At 30.8% G+C, this 21534-nt stretch overlaps 1 protein-coding gene across 1 annotated transcript; it reads right to left on the bottom strand.

Annotated features, from left to right (window-relative positions):
• Window positions 1–15874: 15874 nt before the first annotated feature.
• LOC111026360 (hapless 2-like) lies at window positions 15875–21292 on the bottom strand. The gene is made up of 10 exons (XM_022304427.1): window positions 21077–21292; window positions 19923–20066; window positions 19706–19843; window positions 19294–19610; window positions 19104–19223; window positions 18021–18193; window positions 17765–17937; window positions 17287–17471; window positions 16421–16671; window positions 15875–16343 (listed from the first exon to the last, which is right to left on the bottom strand). Exons 1-10 carry the CDS (start codon window positions 21290–21292, stop codon window positions 16030–16032), a joined length of 2031 nt encoding a protein of 676 aa, XP_022160119.1. The 3' UTR covers window positions 15875–16029.
• Window positions 21293–21534: the final 242 nt, after the last annotated feature.

Below are 21534 nucleotides of genomic sequence, written 5' to 3'. Positions count from 1 at the left end.
ATCTACGCGATATGTATTGATATGTGTTTTCCATCTATTGCGCACACCCTGTATGCAAAGGTGGTCTGTCGTGCAGCTTTCACTCACTTCTCTGTGTATATATTCTGTATTATTCGTGTACAACATTACGGTCATTACGTACATAGCGTATAATATATAGGTGTAGCTACATCTATGTAATGTGCGATGACCTCGACGGGGTATGTTGGCGATCGAAAATTCGGGATTTTAATGAATCGCCGCCGAACACGGCAGCGTTTACACGGCACCGGTAGTGGAGGTCTAGTTTGCGGCGGCGGTGGAGGTGGTGGTCAGACAAAATTCATGATATAGGTGCGTGCGCCTCTCAGCCCAAGTAGACATAGTCTAGCCCGTACATACATACACTTAGATATCACGCACTTAATAATTTATCAACGACCGATTCAAAACTTTCGATCGCGACGTCGCCGTCCACTTCCATCACGATCCTCATCTTCGTAGCTCACCCACACGTGCCGGATGTGACGTGGCCACGATGTGAGTTAATCTCTGACGCGGAAGGGTTGGACGAGTTTGAAACGAAATCTTGCTCGTAAACAGTGGCCAGGTTCCTAAGGAGGGGCAAGTGGCCATAGTGTTGCAGTTAGAATAGGTACGACTGTACGAGATAACCCACTAATTATTTCAGAAAATACTAAATTTCACATAAAATATAGTTATTTCATTATTTTACACAATTTTAAGTCGCAACAAAACAATATTTTGGGGGAAAAATCATAGTCTACTATAGTTTTATCATTATTATTAATTTTTTTAGTTTTTACTCTTCTGAATACCAAACGACATACATTTTTTATTTTATAAGCAGAATATTATTCACAGTAGTTCAATCCATCAAAATCAAATTTTGAACAAGAAGTTTATTAGTTATAAGTACCTAGTTATATGTTTTTAAAGTTTTCAAGAGTGGATTAGGTGCCACCATTTTGATTGGGGTACTCCTGTACCAGTCCACTTTGCTCATCTAAATCTTAAATACATACAAAACAATAACGGTAAAAAATTTTTTCAAAACTGCAGGAAACTATTTTGAAATGATGAGTGTCTTACTCCAAAGTTTAAATAATGTATCACTCGGTATATTATTAAGTTTATTATTAAGTCGGGAATGGACACACAAACCCTGACCGGCGACCGCGACCAGACGTTGACCCGATAACAAGGACGACGACTCGCGAGTCGAATAAATTTATACCCCCATGCCCAAAGAATAATAAGGTCGGTTAGTTTCCGGCACCGAAAAGGTACATAATTAATGCTGCAACAATAATAATTAGGGGTATATTTTTCTTTTAAATATTAACGAACTTCTATATATTTACTGCTGGATTAGGTAGGTATATAATTTATAATATATGCGCACCGATATCCAACCGACCTGCAGTCGTACAACTAATAATTATAGAATACATATTTTATATTTTTATGTGCCTATTTATTTTATTACGAAATGATACATTTTTGGCACGACAACTTTAGCCAATATTGTCGTTGACCACTAACCGTTGAACAAATATTGTATAGTGTCAGTTATTTTTTGGAACAAACGGCCATACATTTTAGTCGGTATTGTCTTAATCATTGATTAATATTTAACTAATAGGTCTGTGTTTTAATCGCACGAATTTAATGAAGTGTAAGTCTTTAAAAAGTGAAATTATGGGATTTCAAGCGCACCTCCGATATCACTACCCCAGATTTTGTCCTCGTCCGAGTGGTTATAAAAATGGTAAATCATACAAAGCACGTGTCAAGTGGTGAAGCAAGTACTTGAAATCTTTATCACCGTTGTTGTAAATATTTTGTATAATTGTATTTAATATCGTAATTTATTTTTAATAGCAAAATATCAGACAAACGCATTACCTGCAGATAACTCAACTACTATTATGTTGGCATAGTCCCGTTAAAAAACCTATTTGTAAAATTAAACTTTCGGGTACATCAAACCCGTCGTAAATATGAAATGTATATAACTAACTTGCTGTTCGTATAAAAAGTTTTCTATTTTCCAATTTGGCCCGTAACATACGCACATGCCTACGTAATATTATGCTTAAACGGAGGAAAATCGATATTTTTAATATTATAATGGCTTAAACAATCATTCGACAAAATATTACTTCACCAATAGGTGAATAGGCAGGCTAGTATGTAGATACGCGCATCGCGGTAAATCAATATATTATTTACTGTTTTTGACCGACACAAACAGATCGATAAAAATATTTATTTAAGCTACTAGAGAGGTATAATTGACGGACCGTAATTTGGTACATTTTCATTTATTCTTCAAGTAGACAATGAGTCCCACTGGACAAGTTCGTATGGAGGGCTGTGCATAAATATTTTATATTTTAGGTTGTATTATGGGTCATATTAATGCAAATACGAAGGTTAATGCCCATGATTATAAATACAACGTCTATCATGGTGTGTACGAGAATACCGGAATATCTAACTTATACCGGAATCGTTCTGACGCTAAATAATGGATAGCTTTTCGTGATTTTATAACTTTTTAATATTCTTCAGATCATGACGAATTAAGAAACGCGACCATTTCGAGCGTGTCACGCTTTAATGGGTTTGCTACTTACGATAGCAGAAATCAAGAGTACTTATACATACCTGTATCAACGTTTTTTTCCGAGTGGTTTTAAAGTACACAACGACACGAACAGACCTTGACCGGAGCAAAAATTGTTTGGCTTATTAAACGAGTTGGTAAGTAAAATAATATTATAATAGGTAAAGAAATTTAACGATGTCTAACATAATACAATATAATAATAATATGACATTTTATTGCTGAAAACGTGCAAATTAATTTTAGCATATCTGAACTATGTTCACAATATTATGGTATAACTATATAAGTCACGAAACGAAATTCGTGCGGAATATAGTTCCGAAGTAGCTAAATAATCATACCTACCTACCTATTAATGAACTATAATTCTTGCGTGAAATGTTGGTTAAACCATTATAATACGTTTACTTAAATTTATAGTTTTAATTATAATTGATATTATAAGTAGCTAGATAGGTCACTGTACAGTTGTAGAAGTGAACATTAATAATTTTGAGTAACGTTAATCAAGTATAATATAAAATAATTTGTAATTTGATTTAAGTTAGTTGCACATACGCTCAAAAAACAAGTAGCGTAATGCAAATATTTATTTATTTTTAGAAAATGTATACTATTTATGTATTTATTTGTTTTATAACAAAACGGGCCAAAGTACTGAACAATATATGTATATATGTATATATTATGCGCACAAGAAAAATATGAACTCTAGCCATTGTTAACGTAATATTAACAGAAAGAAAACGATAGGTCCTCGTCATTAACAGTAAGCGTCTGAATATCACTGGAATAATATTGGTGGTGCAAAGGAGTGTGAAAAAAGGATAAGTTATTCGTGACCGGAAGCTAGGGATTTTGAAATTAAGTTGACTGAGCAATACAGGACATACTATAGAGCCTTTAGTGAGTTTTATTAGAAACACTTTGTTTGCAGAAATCCATTTATCAGCTAGGATTGAAAATATCAGAATCTTAAGTATCGGTTCATAATCATGCGGTTTGTGGTCCATGTAAGTACCCTAGCAGCAAAACTTGAAATTTTACCCTACAGCAAGATTGGTATTTGACATAGACCATTTGCCGTACTATCAGCTAGGGTGAGAAAAAAAATCATAAGTAGTGTATTTAAGCACATCGTGTACTTGGATTCCGTAGAAGGATACACCATATGACTCTGTGATATATTAAACTAAAATAAAATATGTACCCTACAACAGCAATAAGGCCGACAGCTCACGATAATAACGTATGCACTCGTTTTAAGATAATGAGTCTTTTGGTTCTAACATGATTGGAGGGAAGGATTGCAGCAATGCTATCTAAAATCACCACTGAACATTAGTACAAGAAATAAGTCGCAGAGTATATTCTTTTTTATGTGGTGTGTGTGGATTTCGATTGATGACTATCGCCATTTTTTTTGAACACCACACCAACTTGAGCTCAAAACGGTTATGCATATTTAATAGGAGCCCGTATAATATGGAACATTACAAATTTATTTAACAACCTCTTGGCTACGGATGTGTATGGGCAAAGGGTTGGTCAGTATTTTTTCCAAACATAACAAATATACGATTTTAATGATGCAATATAACTACTTATATAATACACTTTTCACATTCAACATTTTACATTTTTATGTCAGAAATGGCTACTATTTTTTAATATATGCAAAGTTATACTTCTTTATAGTGTCTTAGGTATGTGTATTAGAATGTGTACAAAGCACAGTGTAAAGCACGCGAATTCTTAAGTTGATCAAAAGGAACCGATAAGATAAACATTACGATTCCAAGGTTGAAATATCACAAATCACTGTAGACAATAGTATCTAAAAATGTTGACTCGTATATTGTTTAATTTAAAAGATACTTTTTGCATTATTTTGATGACTTATAAACAATAAAAAAATATAATAATATATTCTATATACTATAGTTTACACCTATCATATAAAATGTTTGGAAAATTAGAAGTTTTGTTTAATCACTGTTTATTTGGTACGATAATGTTATGATTTATACTTATTTCGCTATTCTTATTCATTGATTGTATTTTACTTTGATAATATAATATTATTACATTCAACAAACCACGCTTCCAAGATACTAGGTAATGAAATATTCCTGATAATGATGTGTGTGCTTAAATAGCCTATTTAAGACGCCGTGTTACAGTATTTTTTTGAAAACGTCATCACAATATTATAGTTTTAAAACTAATATAGTATTAGCACATTATTCTTTGTTAAGATTCTGAATTAGCGAATAAAATTTACCGAACAAATATCGAATATCAATAAACTTAAGGACTAATGCCTTGTTTCCCGTGGTCATTATATTTAAGACTGTATAACGGGTACAATAATAATAAAGCAACACGCACTATAAAATGTATTGAATATTGTAACATCAATAATAAACCTACTTGAGTTTTATTTTTTTATTTTTGGCCTCCCTTAAAGACTATTAGATTTATTTTTAGAGTTGTATTTTATACTTTACAAAATTGTTATTGATGTATAAGTTATTTTAATTTTAAATCTCAATCAAAAAATATATAAGTAATTGATGTAATATAACCTATATAATTAATTGTATGGTTGGATATTTAAAATAGTATTTTATCATTTAACTTTAACATATGTTTAACGACAGCGACATTGGCTTTTAAACTTATACATAGGTTGGTAAATTTTTAAATAATATATATTTATACATACATATTATATTGACCATACTTTGAAATATCTATTCGTTTTTTACAGATAACTTTATAAATTATTCTTCGAAATTAAAAAAATTTAATTGATTTGAATATTCTTATGTTTGATCACTCGCTGTCTCTCCCAACTTAACAATTTAGAATAATTAAATCATTTCACAATATTTGGGAATATACAAATATTCTAATATTTTATGATTATGTTAATACAGAATTATGTATTTTATTGTAAAGAAACCAATACTCGGCAGAGTCTAAAAATTGAAAAACAAACATACTGCAAAAAACTGCAGTCTCAAAAAACCATAATGGATAAACACAATCGTCTCAATTTAAATTGAAAATGTAATATAATAAAGGTATATTATGATTTAAGAAGTTATTAAGTCAATATTTTTCATATTAACTTGAAACTTAAAAATTTAAATAGATTGAACAAACGTACGTTCCATTGACAATCTGTCATACCAACGTAAGTTAATTATTTTCATTAAAATAATTATTGTATGTCAATGAATGATAATATGTTTATAATTGATTTAAATACGATTATGTATTGTTGTCGGATCTGACATTGTAGACAATTTTAATTGAAAAATATTTTTATCTTGTATAGAAACTTTATCAAGCATTTTTGGTAGTAAAAAATGTTGAAATATAGTAATAAGTAATAATATAGTAGAATAAAGTATAAAATTAAAGTTAAATAACAAACTTAATAGTTATTTATATCGTATTACCTCCTGCATTGCCATAATATTCTGAATAACAATTAAATCAAATGAGTGTGTTTAGAATAATTAAATTAAATTAAATATCTGTATTGAAAAATTGTAAATAAATACAATGAAAAGTAACACTTACAAATTGAATTGTTCCATGTAATTGGCAAAAATATGTCACTGTTTAAGTGCATTGAACTGTTTAAATATTTTATTTAAAAATTAAAAATGGGCAAACTTCATACACGAAAGTGTCTAGGGAACTTCTGAACTTATCGATATACAGTACGAATTCCATATCTCGTAGTCTCGTAAGAATATTTCGTCAAACAGAAAACGTGGTAAAACCAAAAGTTCGAGTCGTACGGAAGGTTTCACTGTATTACCGTGTATAGCTCATTAATAATATAAAATTCCTTTAATGTCTTGAGTGCTACCAGATGTGGTGAAACGAACGCGGTGGTGGTATTTGAGAAGACATTGCTTCTCGATTTTTTTGAAAATATTTATGGCTGGATGGGTGGGTGGGTGCTCGATATATGAAAGTGAAAAACAATTAATGAAATATAATAATATAGTAAATAGTAGTAACAGTTGCACCAGTAGTATAGGTTACTTGTGTTTATCATACATTGTTGGTGAGTGTGCGGATAAGTGGCGGGTCAATTTTCGGGATTATTTTTTGTGGGTTAGGTTCGTTTCACCACTGCAGCTCGACTTTCGCCAGCCGTTGCAGTATTGCTGGTTAGCGAATTGTGTATGGGAATTAAGGAATTTCACGTCGTCCACACTCACTTGTCTCGATCCAATTGAGCTCTCATGGACAGGGCTTGCGGTTGACTGGAGAACGTGTACGGTTTCTTGTTGCCAGCCCCGCGGAACTGTAACATTTCTGTTTCCAGTTGTCCGGGGCTCTCTTGACGCGCAGAGCTGATCATTTTCGGGAATCGCGGGACGCGAACTAAACACGTCGAATAATAATAATATTTATACTTTACGCTTTCATGATATCATTGTTATTGATGTAGAATTTCGTTATTAAAATATTATTTATTCCGTACGCAATAATATGTCGTCTAGCCGTTTATTCGATACGAACGGATTTCGCATAACATAGACGACGGCGATAAGCGCGTTTAAAAACTACAACTGTTAAGAGGTGAAACGTGCGGCCGAACAGTTATATCGAACAGTAAACATAATATTATTTTAACAGTTGCCAATGACTACGCGTCAATATAGATCGGGGAGATTTAAAATAAAAATAATAATTGTTATTATTGTTAATGTCGTTACGAGGCGCGTGCAGGCGTTACGTCGAGTGCGCTCTAGCGGACAACCGGTCTGATTCGCGTCGGGTACTGCGCATCCGTCTAGATGGCGTCGTATATTTCAAAATCGAACATCGATGGTTGAACATAATATTACTATATTTTTGTAAATTCTAAAATTTATTTAACTAGGGGCGAACGCAAGGGACGGATTACCCCCCCCCCATATTAATGTAGGTAATAATACAGTGTGAATAGTATGACATTTATGAATATTAAGAAAATTTCTATACCCCTGGAATTTTTTCCTGTGTTCGCCCTTGATATAAACCAAAATATACCTATATTGTATTTGACGAAATATTAATAAATATTATTAATGATATAACGCGTACTGCTGACGTTTTCATCTTATCATTTTGAGAAAAATCTGTGATTTACCATACAAGCACAGATTCGAGAAAACTCTACAAGTAGTCAAATATTAGTCGAGATTTTCAAGAAAAATTATTTTGATACATATCCTATTATTAAAGCAAACAGCTAAGTAGTATTGTATAATATTTTTTATGTGTAGATCATACGATAAGGAAGCTTGTCTTATTTTCTAATACAATGAACCTATAAGTATAAGTTGAAATGTAAGATGCAATATTATTATTTTATCAAGAAATCGCTGAAATAATAGTTTTAACATTGCATTATGGTATAAATTTATTTTTTTTTTAAATCACGAATACCAAAAAAACTATCTATTCGAGGCACCTATTTGTGTCGATACAGTTTTCACTACCTACAGATTTCATCCTCGGAATTGTCGAATGATAAAGTCGTAATTATTTTCGAACGCCCACGAATCGACATAATATATCCGTCCGGGTGGCACACCCAGTGAGTTCAAAGTACGCTACCATAGAACCACATCATGTTTGTTCTGAATTAAAACAATAAGAAAAATCACGACTCAAATCTCCATAGCAATTTACCACATCAATGAGACAAACACATACCGATATATTTTTTAATTGTTATAAAAATAATTTGAACGGTCTCGTCTTATATAAAAATTCGCAATATAATATTATTATACTGTGTGTGCAAGGCGGCGGGAAGAGACTAATCGGAATCATGTGAAATTATACTTGAAATCATTTTGAAAATCCATTTGATTTATGACTCACTTTTGTTATTTGTATTGTAAATTAATTAATTTGAAAAACATACTGTAATGCGCTCATTCCTTCCACTGATAAAAAACAAAATAGCGTTGGAATAAAAAAAAAATCACCTAAAAAGGTTGAATGGTTTTTAAAAAAAAAATTTTAATATATTCACTATGTACAATTGCTTTACCTGTAATGATATTAAAGAGGGTAATAGACTAGTAGGTACTTATTATTATACGCCACAGCCATTTAAGGTTTTTCAGTTTTCCTGATGATTATAACGTCACCTGACCACTTCCCTACCTGCAGCAGTATACCATATACCATATGCCTATCTTGCGAACATTATAATATGTGTACACAGTACACTGCGCTGTAATATTATGTAAACACGTGTACGACTTATCAATAATGTAAATAATATGACTCTATGCACTTTATGCAGTTTCGTAGGTATGTAGTATGTATACCATCTACTGTGCATTCTAAGCCCGGTTTAATGGAAAAAGGATGAATGGCCGGCGGTCACGTAATGCATTTTATCCATCGTCGCGGATGTTCGGTATTTGCATTAGTTGGAAACTGCACATAATCTCATATTATTACCCACCTACTTACCTGTATAGGTGCACGAGACCCGTCGCAATATGCATTACTATATTATAATAATACATACATGACCGTATAAAAATAAAATATTATTTATTATGTTTATAATGGCGTGGATCGCGTCTGCAGCACTGTTGCAGCTGCAGCTGCAGCAGGGGAGTCTTGTCGTTGTTCGCGAGGTCGAAATGTATTTAGTACAGCCAAAGTGTTAAGGGACTTCTATGCCCCAAGTATCTCCATGTATTCCTCTAAATCTGGTCCGGTCGGCAAAAATCACGTACGATATCGCTTTTCGGGGTATTACGACCTCCGGCCGGCAGTCCGATCCGCGCTCAACGCCCCGTCGAGAGATGCGCTACAGGAATTCCCTGCAGTGGTCCATAATTATTATTATTACTATTAATACTATTATTGTTGTTGTCGTTGTCGTTGTTGTTACCGTAGGTATATTATGCGTGCTTAAAGCCGCCCGCTGTGACGGGTTATAACCGACTCGCCAACATGCACACACACACCCGTGCGCTCGCCGCAGGCAGTTACCCATATGTAACATATACCGGGTATACGAAAGCATATAATGTAATAATCATATTTACCTCCAAGTGAGCCGCTGACCATCGTCGTAGTCCGGATTTAAGGTGTACCTATATAATCTCTTTCGGCTGCACCATCATAGGTACTAATATATGTGGGCTATTAGTATGGTTTTTTATTGTTACGGTTATTGTCCGTCACTCGTCAATCTTCATTATTCTCATCCGGTCGCGGAAATAAAGTACAAAGTCGTTTTGTGACTCACAAGACATTAGTATCAATATACATGGCATGCATTGTGTGAACCTGCCAACACAGATCCATAGAATCCATCGTATATAGCATACTTAAATATTTTCCACTTCAAAGTTGTATTTTAGTTATTCTATATACTCATATGGTCATATCACATTGAAATTCTGTGAAAATACATAAACGCGCCTGTAATATTAGCCCACAATGGACGGCATCATTATAATATACCTATAGTGGATTTACACCGGTGGACACAAGTCTCAAAGTCATACATTTCTAAGCCCCATCCGACCACGATACAGTGATACCGATTACTGAATAAATAAATGAAAACATATACTAGTAGTAAGTTCTGTAAGGTGCACTATGCCACTATAATATAGGCATTATTATGTTTTTATTAAGGAACTTATTAATGAAAGCACACATTAAAATTGAACAAAAAAAAAAAAAATAAAAAAGGCTCTTGGGGTGATATATCACCCAGATCAACCGCTCTCCCCCTCCCCCCCGTAAATATGTCTCTATTATAATATGGACCATTTACATCTATTCTGTTTTTATTATTATGACCATCATGTTATCGTCATTAACATTCTCGGTCGCAGAATGTATGTATTTAAATTTTTTTCGTTAGCGTTGTTAAATCTGTTCAAGGCCTAGACAACGATGCATTTTTTTGAATTTTTTTCCCGCCATACGTAGGCACATTATAATATAATATACGCACGTGTACCAATACTATTTGCTTTTTACACGCGTATAATATCATTATTATTATATTCCGGTGGCGTTTCGAGAGTATTTATAGCGTTTTCGAAAACATCGGTAGGGGATTATAATACGCGACGTTATTATAATTTATAAACGCTATTTGCGCGCCGTGTGTTTTATCTGCGGACTGCAAATCAATGATAGATTAGCACGTTTGGCGGAAACGAGTACGTATATAATGTGTATTTATAATATAAATACATACATAGTAGTTGCTCTGCTGATATTTTATTTTATTTTTTAATTTTATTTTATGCAAATGAAAGAACTGGTTTGGTCGTGTAGGCGATTGAAATAAATCGCGATTCACACAATTGTCGAGTCAAACGGTTGTCGCGTTCCGCGAACCGTCGGACAATGAATGTTTCAATAAATCATCCGTCCCCGACTGCGATGTAAACTCTTATAATATACATAATATCATTAATGTCCATAGTATAAAATAGAACCGTGTACACACTTTTTAGCGGAATAAAATTATAATCAATATAAATAAAATTCTTCGCACGACATTATAATATTATATACAGTTTTAGATCTTAAAATGTATGGAAAGAAAAATGTTTTGAATAAGTCTTATAGTTTCACGCAAAATGTAAAATTAATTCTTGAAAAATAATCTGAATTCTAATAGAACATTGTACATTTATATTTTATACCTATTATCTACTGTGTTATCCACAGATAGATGGGTTAGGTCGAATGGCCAATCAACAGAGGTAAACTGCGTTTTGATGTTGGGCATCTAAAATGCTGCGTTGTCTTAAAATTAAATGGTGTGCGGTAATTTTTGTCAGGGCCATGGATCACCAATTCTAAAATATATATCCACTACACTATATACTATATAGTATATAGTATATATAGGTAGTATATACGCTTATGGGAAAAAAATAATCAATTTGCTTGGCCTTTGCCACTGGTTTTGTGTATATTGAAAGACAAAGAACCATCGTCGTCTCCGTGCACCTCTTTAATAAGCTCAAAATCAGAAATTCTAAAATCAAATTAAATATACAAAAACCATAACGGAAGTGCCTGACGTAGTGTCGTCTAACAACAAAAGTGAATGGAAATCAAATACCTACAGTACATTTACATCTGAGAGCTACCGGCTAGCATATATATTACAAGGTGTATTTTAGTATAGTTACTTTGGTAGAAAAATGTTTGTTAAAAATAAACGTGGCTGCCGCAGGTTTCAAGTTAGTATACCTAACATTGAAATAACATTGGCGCTAATTTCAGGGTGCTAGGGAGGCTTCGCCCTCCACATATTCCAGTATCCCCCCCCCCCCAAACATACAGTGTCTTATTTGCGTGATATCAAGGCCTCCTCACATTGATGTTAAAAATTTTCACCTGAAATTTTAATGGATTTCCGTCTGTGCCTAACAATAACTACAATTTACACTGCAAAAAAATGATGCAATAACAAAATCTGCTGTCGCTCGTTAGGTACCTATGTCATTCTCGGTCACTTACAATATTGCATATTTTAGTCGTTAAATCTTGAGATGTATATTATGATACCAAAAAAACACCCACAATAGTCGTGTACCCAGAAAGCCTATACAGGACGCCGTGATTATTTTATTATTAAACATTACTATAATATTATTATCTCACTTAAGATTTGTATGAGTTGCCTGCAAACTTGAGCACACATTCATAGTACACAGTGCACACATACTCATACACTCACGCTCATAAATAGTAGTGAGTGTTTCTAAATGTATTTTTAAGGACTCAATAATGTTAAAATAAATTATTTTTTATTAAATAGGAGATAGGAACTGTTATTATTTGTGCAAAGAGTACCCACCGAATACCGAAGTGATAACATATTATTATATTATACAGTCTGTAGAAGTACTAGTATGTACTATCGATTTTTATTTGAAAAAACCATAACTGCACTATAAATATTGAAACTGCCGAACAATCCAATTATAAGTGATAATTTCTAAGGTGACCATCTCCATGTACAAAAGAATGAAAAACTATCCATAGGCTTAACTCTAAAAAATATAACACTAGAAATCGTCTAATGATTGTTATGTATTTTTAAAGATTTTCGTGCGGATTCAAACGGGACGAAAATCGGGGACGTTCGAAGTCGGTTGGGACATAATGTGTGGGGAACAATTCCGTTTTAAATTCAGGTATATACGGTCACTGTCACATCGAATAAACGAACTCGCGAAATGAAACCATCACCCGGACCTAGGCACATGAAGGGGTACAGGGAACTGTAGCAATAATACGATTATAAATATTATAATGCCGCGGCCTAGTGAAACACGCTCGAGGTTTCGATCTCCTGCAGCTCGTGCGTAAACACAAGTTCGTGTGCATCTCCAGCGAAGACTAAAGCGTTACCTCTCTATACCTCGTCGTGTATAGGATTATTAATATCGCCTTAATATTCAGAGCAGACATGCGTAATACTGCAAGTTATAATAAAGGCCGCGTTTTCCACGTGTACCCATACAGTAGGTATCTACCGCTCTTTTGATCTCAAAAATCGACCTCTGGTCACGAACCACACACGTATTTGCTTCCGATGGTATATACCTATATAACTGGTACCTCGCGCGCCATTCGTATATGGCACAATATTACAATGTAAAATATGCAGTACGTACGTTGAAACTGCAACAACAACAACAACAAAAAAAAAATTAAACCAAACAAATATAGGTAATATATAATAATAAAGGTACTATAAACAATGCGACCACGATATTCATTCTTAAATCGTATTTTAAATACATGTATGTTTATGCCTGCGCTAACATGTATGCTATAATATTATGCGGTACCTACCTTAATATAATATATTATAATATGCTATGGTATTATATGGATAAGTCATTTTTTTTCTCGTTGCAATATACTGCAGCAGTCGAGCACCTTACCGATACGTTCTGTTAATTTATGCGCCTGTTTGAAAATGTCTATTATAATAATAGCTAAGTTCTATATCATAATACTTTGTATAATATGGTATAATAATATGCTATGCCATTCAAATATTTATAATTACTTTGAGGGTACGTACCTACCTCTATGACGGGCATTATACTTGGCGATACAGTTAACACAATACTCTATCATAATATGATAATTCGTAAATGTCTTGCGTTGAACGAATCACTCTGTGCAGTGTAATAACGAACTTCAGGAAAAAAGTCTGTACAAAATATATGTTTGAAGATTAATAATTGCAAGTACCTATCAAAAACTAAAAATAAATATACAAAAACTGTGTTATATAATATTACCTCCTTCGTAATCAATTCCGATTGAATAATTTTCCCGATGCAATGTAGCCTAGTAATGATTAGAAAAACTTTTATTGACTCAGATTAAGAAGTATATTATGTACTTATCAAAAAATAGTTAATTATTCATTGAATTTAAAAATGTTCATCAATGACGATGATACAAAGACGTAATTACATTACGACTTGAGGGATAAGTTCTATAAAATACGTTATAAAATAACAGTTTTATTACGTCATCATTAGATATTGTAACTATTAGTTAAATATATCTGAAGTTATTAGTTATCAGTTATCATTGAGAAGTAAATATAATTTAACACATAGTTTTAATCGATTTTATTTTATTTTCGGTACCTACTTAATAAATATTTAACTTATTTTAAATATTATATTTCTTTCGAATTTTCTGTCCATTTTTCTAGACTTTTTATACTCTTGGTCCTTATTATTTCCCCAGATTTTTTTTCACTTTCTCAACTTATTATGTCAAAAAACTTATGAAATTTGAAGTACACTATATGATAATATATAATAATATTATATTATATTATAATAGCACATATTATGTATTATATTTTTTTCCAAAAATGTTATTTTGTAATGACTTAAAATTGTGTGAAAAAATATGGGCATATGTGTTGATATACTTTCGAGATCATGAACTGTTTTTTGTTCAAAAAATCATCGCGTATAATAGGCGTAGGTATCATACCTAATATCTATATTGTAATACACTTAGTTTTATTAGGTAGCCGTGGCCCTTGGTTATGGTCAGATTATTGTTAGGTTAGTCCTATTTTGCACGTGTTATGTGGAATGAACTTGATTGTAATTTTTACACCATTCAACCATTGACGCAAGAATAAAGGGGACAATCTATACATGCCTGTATATATATATATCGTATTATTATACGTACAGATATATTTTAATATGGGCACGTTACAGTCATCGGAGTAAGAATAAATTACATACAAATTTACATATTTTCAATCAAACAGTCGTATTATATACATTAATTATTGTAAAACACAACTCACTATTTTAACCTAACGCCGTCACCTCTGCGCGCGTTTCCGCCGAGCCGAAATAGCGACTCGTCCTACATCCGTCATAATAATTATCAAAAATATCCCACAATAGCTTTAGTATTATATACATTACGTTTACCGTCTATATACCATTGTATATACCCAGGTTGGTTTATTTTCGTCGGTCGAAGGCTAATATATTATTTCGACGGTTATGCAGGAAATGATGTTTACAATATCAGTCGGGAGTCATAAATTACAAATCTTGAATTGTCGAAGGAGGAAATAAATTGAGTTAGGTAGGTTAATGATGTTTACTATTCAGTCACGTATATTTGAGGAGGGTTTACGGCTCTTGTGCTGTGTTCGGTTTTTTGTTATCCATATACCTGCCGCGTTGATTATTGTTTTGGTATAACTTTGTTAGGTTTATTTATAAATCAGCATTATTGATCTCTTCTAAAATACCGAGCGGAGATAGAACAAGTCGGTAGCTGAATAGTAAATATTAAATTTTATATTATATTGCGCAATTCCCGTCAACAATGGTAATAAGTCCCAACGTGTGCAATAGGTTAAACATTATTCTAATGATATTTTTTACTTCATACTTTCGTGGTAGGTAAATAGGTAAGTTATACAAATGCCAATATTATTCATAATAATGGTTTTTTTTTCAAATTATAATTATAATTATAATTATTGACAGTATACACATTTATATTGCTATAGCAATAGAAAAAAATGTTTGCAATAAATAATTTATTTCCGAAACAAATTAACAAATATAAACATTTCTTAAATTTGAAGTCAATTACAACTACTTTCAATTTAATTGTTTGCTCTTTTGACTATGGATGCATAGAAATAAGGCATACCTAACTGACTTAACACACCTGCCTATAATATTATCATGTTTTAAATAATATATATTAGATTTTTTAACAATTATTTTTGTTTTTGCTATTCCTATAAATGTGTGTAATACATTTTCACATTTTTAGGTTTGTATTTATTCGTAATCATATTTTTCAGTCGTGCCAATGAAAAAGCGTATGATGAAAAATGCTGATACAAAAATAAATGTTAATTTAACTATGTTTAATATGGAAATAGGATAGGAAGTACGCATTTGAAGTACAGCTCCTCGAAAGCCAGCACCATTATAAGCTTTTTGTGACATCGTTTTACAGTTAGATGCAAATAATTGATCTTCAATTGTTGTACAAGCGCATTCGCAATTCCACACACAAAAACAGCGGTTGGCTTCGCTAATGAGAACATTTCTCCAAGCCATTACATTGTTCCATTTGTCCAATACTCTCACTGTTAAAAATATGTTGTTCACATTAGTTATTACTTATTATTTTATCACTACTTAGATGTCCTAAACAAACATTTACGTGTGCAATTGATGCTAGACTCCATAAGGGGTCCAGAGAAATTAAAAACATGATTGTATCGGTGAAAAGGGAAAATGTACACATCATGACTTTGAATCTCAGTACAGTTTTTCTTCGTGCTTAATGGAAAATCTAATAACTGCACTCGGAATAATTCGACCTTCATTCCAATATTATAAATCGCTGCAACTATCTTAGTTTGATCAATTTTAGTTGCATCTGAATATATTTCTACAATTTCTATAAGAGACCTAAAATAGTTTAAATAAAAAATATGCTATTAGTAGTGTTTGTGCAATTATTGTGTCAAATAAACTAGAAAAATGTTTGAATACGTCTTATGACGCCATATATATAGTATTATATTTCGGTCAACATTATTACAATAAACAAGACACCTTAAATTAATTAGGTTAGTTTTTTGTTATTCTTTTTATTTTTTTTTTTTTTTTTTTATCATTTGTTATTATTTTTTTTAATATTTTTTATTTTTTTTTTTTTTATTTTAATTTTTTTATTTTTTTTATTTATAATTTTTTTATTTTTTTATTAATTTTTATTTTTTTTTCTTTTTTTTTTATTTTAAATTTTTAATTTTTTTTTTTTTTTTTATTTTTTTTTTATTTTATTTATTTTTTATCTTCTTTTTATTACTTATTTTTTTTTATTTTTTTTCATCAAAAAGACAAAATACAATTAATATAATATTTTCGTCAATGAATTTTATTGTACGACTTTATAGCCACCTCAGAAAAGATTATTCATGGTAAAAACTTGTAATAATGATATATAATATAGTAACTAAAAAAAAAAATTAATTAAATAAGTTTACTATTAAATTGTTAAAATATTTTTTTAATTATTACCTTGTTGAAAGTACACTGTTATAATTTGTTTCCTTATGAATAAATAATTCACTAGTATAATCCAATTCATAATGCAAATTTAACGTTTCAGTACCGTCGATCTTTTCCATTACGTTTGCACTTTGTGGAAATTTAACAAAATTTTCTAAAAAATAACTCCCTGGAATTCCTGACTCGATTGCATCCTAGTATTATAATAAAGAGTAATAAACATTTTAAATAAAAACGTGCATTTGAATTGTTGAATTAAGAATAAAATAATTGAAGTAATTTGCTTAAGTTCTTAACCAATACCTACATTTATTATATAAGTAAATTTAAAAGAGGCGTATCGGGGTGAATAAGTTATTTATATACCGCAGTCGTCTATGAAATATTTTAATATATATTAACATTTATTATGTATTTATTTTTCAAATCTGAAAGTACTATTATAAACTACAATACTATTTTCTATAAAAAATGTCTCATAATATACCATATCATGTTTCCACAAATGTGAAGGTTGGTTGTTCAAACAGCTAGATTTTTTCACTCCACATCTATTGTATTGTTTGAAGAATGCTTCATATGATACTCCAACTTTATTACATTCGTCACCTTTGATACTTATATTATTGGCGTTTAAAATTAAATATTTTTTCGGATCGTCTAGAATATATTATTTTGTTAAAAATAATTATTATATTCAGTTTTCTGATCAATATACATGTATTTAATATTTCTAAAATTACCTGTTGACTGTGGATAAAGATGTTCGATTATTGATGGTACTTTTTCTGGTATTAAAAGTCTATCATTGTTTATGTCTAAACTATAGTATTGATCATCACCAAATGTTAAAGCTACATAATTTGCTTGCACATTTGACTCGTCATTTTTATAATTCTTGTTATTGTTGCTTAACCTATTTGATTATAATTGTTTTAATTACATCAAATACTCAAATGCATTAATACTTAAATAATGATTCTTATAATCAGTGTGCATTTTTTTGTTAGTGATCTTTTTTTTTTGTATTTATTAATCATACTGAATATGTAAAAAAAATCATTAAAATATTATGGAAATGTATTCAATTGTTGCGTTTTACATTACATTTTAATACACATTTAAAATAAAAACATATATATATATATATATAAATTACTAGAATATTACTTACTTAACCAACACACTTTATTTACGATATTGTCATATTATGCTTTTTAGTAATATTATAAGTTATGACTAATGACGTAATAAGATAATATTATAATAATAGTGGGTGTCACCGATCACATCACTTTTTTAAAAAATGAAATACAACTTAATGAATGAGGTACTAATATAATTATAAGCAGTAGGTAATTACTTAATTATTACCTAACAAATTATAACTAATACATTTTTATTTCAATAATAGGCGTTTAGTTTATAAAAATGTACAACGTCAACTTAGTTCTAGTATAATTATTTACGTCCTCCAAAAAGTGCATTATTTTATTAATTGTTATAATCTATTGTGGTAATAGAAGTTTATTTTTTTGTTTTAAATTAATTTTAAGTAAACTATATTATGTAGATTGTACTGCAGACCAAAGAGTTTGGAGCTTAATTTGGCGTCATTTTAAACACGGCGTGCGGTGTAGCTGTTAAACCAGGTGGCAGGCACATAAAATATACTTAACTTATGTGTAGTACTGTATTTAATGAAATATTTAATGGTTATATTGATCACCCATATATAATAATCACACACGTATAATATGTATATGTATATAAAGACAAGTATCAGTTATTAACATTATGTAGGGTTTTTGGAAACGATAACTCACTTAACTTTGGAAATGATTTTCCTGTACGATGGTTTAATATCATCCATTGTATATTTTTCATAAACACTTATTGTAAGTGAATGATGGTATGACGCGGATTCCAACATGTTCACGTTGTACCTACAGAACACAGCAGATTACATAATCTTAAAACACACAGACATAATGATATTGTTAATTCTATTCCAACCATAAATCACTGAATTTTAAACAATGACTGCTTTCGTGGAATCGATAAGCTTCGTCGACATATCCTGGCGTATTTGTGGATTCACAGTTTTGGCCACCGCGTATTTGTTTCTTATAAGTATGCGATGATCCTACAGTGTCATTTGCAATTATCTCGTTGTCCGAGTCAAGATTGTCTACCATTTGACTGATCATTATTTCAATGTCTTCATTTAATGCGTTAACCCCGTGAGCAACGTGCTTAAACCGGCTTCGTCCTTGACAGTCATTCATTTGCCTCTCGACATTGACCGCCATCTTACAAGAACAGCAAAAACCCTAAGAAAAACGAAAACATTTTAATTTAGCTATGCGGCTATTGACTATATTGTTTTCATCGATTTTTTAAAAAAAGTATCGATTTCCTCTTATACTTCACTGTATTGCATCGGGGTGACATCGGCCGCAGTCATTGCGTGACAAGTAGATCGTTTTGAGTCTGCGTAGCAGCCAGGATAATAGTTGGTCGATTCCTTGTTGAACACAACTTCCTTCACTTCAGAGTTGACCGCCTGGTTATGGACAAAAATTACATTACAAATACATGCATATACACGTTTATGAAAACATTTCAATTCTATATACACTAACCTTTATGTGTTTTAGTTTGTACGATTCTAGTACTTCGTCTTGCTGAATCACTACTATATAAGGATTTATTAGCTTTGTTACTTTGTTTGTTACAGCTTCGTAAACGTGATCGACAATTATCACTTGGTCTTTCGAAAAATATTCCTGTATAAATATTACATATTATATATATGTATAGAAATTGGTATACAAGTGTCGTCGTGATATTTATTAGTTCTCTATTAGAAGGACAATCGGATGCGAATGTTTCCACGGATGGAAGGATTATATCAATTATTATGCTTAATTATAAAATAATAAAAATTATTACAATTTTATAAATACTTAGTATTGTAATTATAAAATTACTACAAATTATAAAATATAAATGGGCACTTTTCCACAGTTTTCGGAATTTCCTTTTTTTTCTTTGTAGGTGGACCAGTGTGATGTATACTTTTATCAAAACCAAATACTTGTATATTATAAAAAACTTTAAACTTTAACCTTAAATAAGAAAATATGTAATTAAATTGTTCCCAAATGGCCAAATGTGACTAATGACGATAAACAATACTATTTTTATGGTTTTTATTAAAATGAATGTAAGCTATCGTTAAGAAATATTTATGATAATACATTTATAGCAGTTATTTGCCGTTTAGATATAATATTATATTCTATTATTATTAATTATATAGGTATTATAAAATATAGGTCCAATTTTATAATTTATTTATTATACATTAATAATTTATGTAATCATATAGATATATACCTATATACAAAGTGGTTATTTAAAGGTTAACAACTCGACTCATTTGCTTAATAAATATTATCGTTTATTAAAAATTATATTTTAACTGTTTTAAATTTTGAAAAGTTATCATTTTTTAAGTTATTACCTTTTTCAACGTCGACTTAAAAAAAAAAAATTTAAAAAAAAAATTAAAAATTTTTTTTTTAATTATATACAAATGAAACAAGATATTTTTCTTTTTATTTCAATATAAAAAATTCAAGTTTTGGACGAGTATTTTATTAAATTATAAGTATTTAAAATTAGGTTAAAATGTAAACATAACCTTGGTAACACATGTCCTCCATACAGTACCTATTTAATTATTGAAGAATTTGTGAAAATATTTTACCTGGGTGTTTTTTTTTAACCATACTGTTATGTAGACTCCTTTGGTTTTAATATTACTTCGTTCTTTAAAACGGTTGGTTCGAATCGGTGTGCGGCTTAAATCATTTATTTCATCTCGATATAGCATGTCAATAGGTGTTATAATTGCTTGAAGTTTAGTTTTCGTATCTTTAAGTTCACACTTACATTGAAATGGTATGCTTACGATTAACGTAGCAAACAAAATGTACAACTTGTACATTTTAAAAGTTTATGTTAAGATTTTTTAATTTGTACAAAATTATGGATTCAATGCAATCCACACTACTGCAACGAAGACATATAAATCGGAATTTCAGAAAATCATCATCAGATTATCTTATTGCTCGAACGATGAAATAATTTAAAAGTACGATAAAAAAATCATGTACTATAAAACATAATATATTATGGTAGATGATGGTGAAGAGGTGAAGGGTTAAAATTGCAACGCCACCAATATGC

The sequence above is a fragment of the Myzus persicae genome, unplaced genomic scaffold (assembly GCF_001856785.1).
Source record: "Myzus persicae strain clone G006 unplaced genomic scaffold, MPER_G0061.0, whole genome shotgun sequence".
Lineage (NCBI taxonomy): Eukaryota > Metazoa > Arthropoda > Insecta > Hemiptera > Aphididae > Myzus > Myzus persicae.
The sequence above is the reverse complement of the archived record's forward strand: the minus strand, read 5'-3'. Positions and strand labels throughout refer to the sequence as shown.

Excerpts from the sequence above, each read along its gene's own strand:
- LOC111026360 (XM_022304427.1), bottom strand. The coding sequence starts at position 21,292 with ATGTACAAGTTGTACATTTTGTTTGCTACGTTAATCGTAAGCATACCA. Across the intron at positions 19,224-19,293 it reads TTAAAATTCAGTGATTTATG|GTACAACGTGAACATGTTGG; the intron begins GTTGGAATAGAA and ends TGTGTTCTGTAG. Across the intron at positions 16,344-16,420 it reads GTCTAGCATCAATTGCACAC|TGAGAGTATTGGACAAATGG; the intron begins GTAAATGTTTGT and ends TATTTTTAACAG.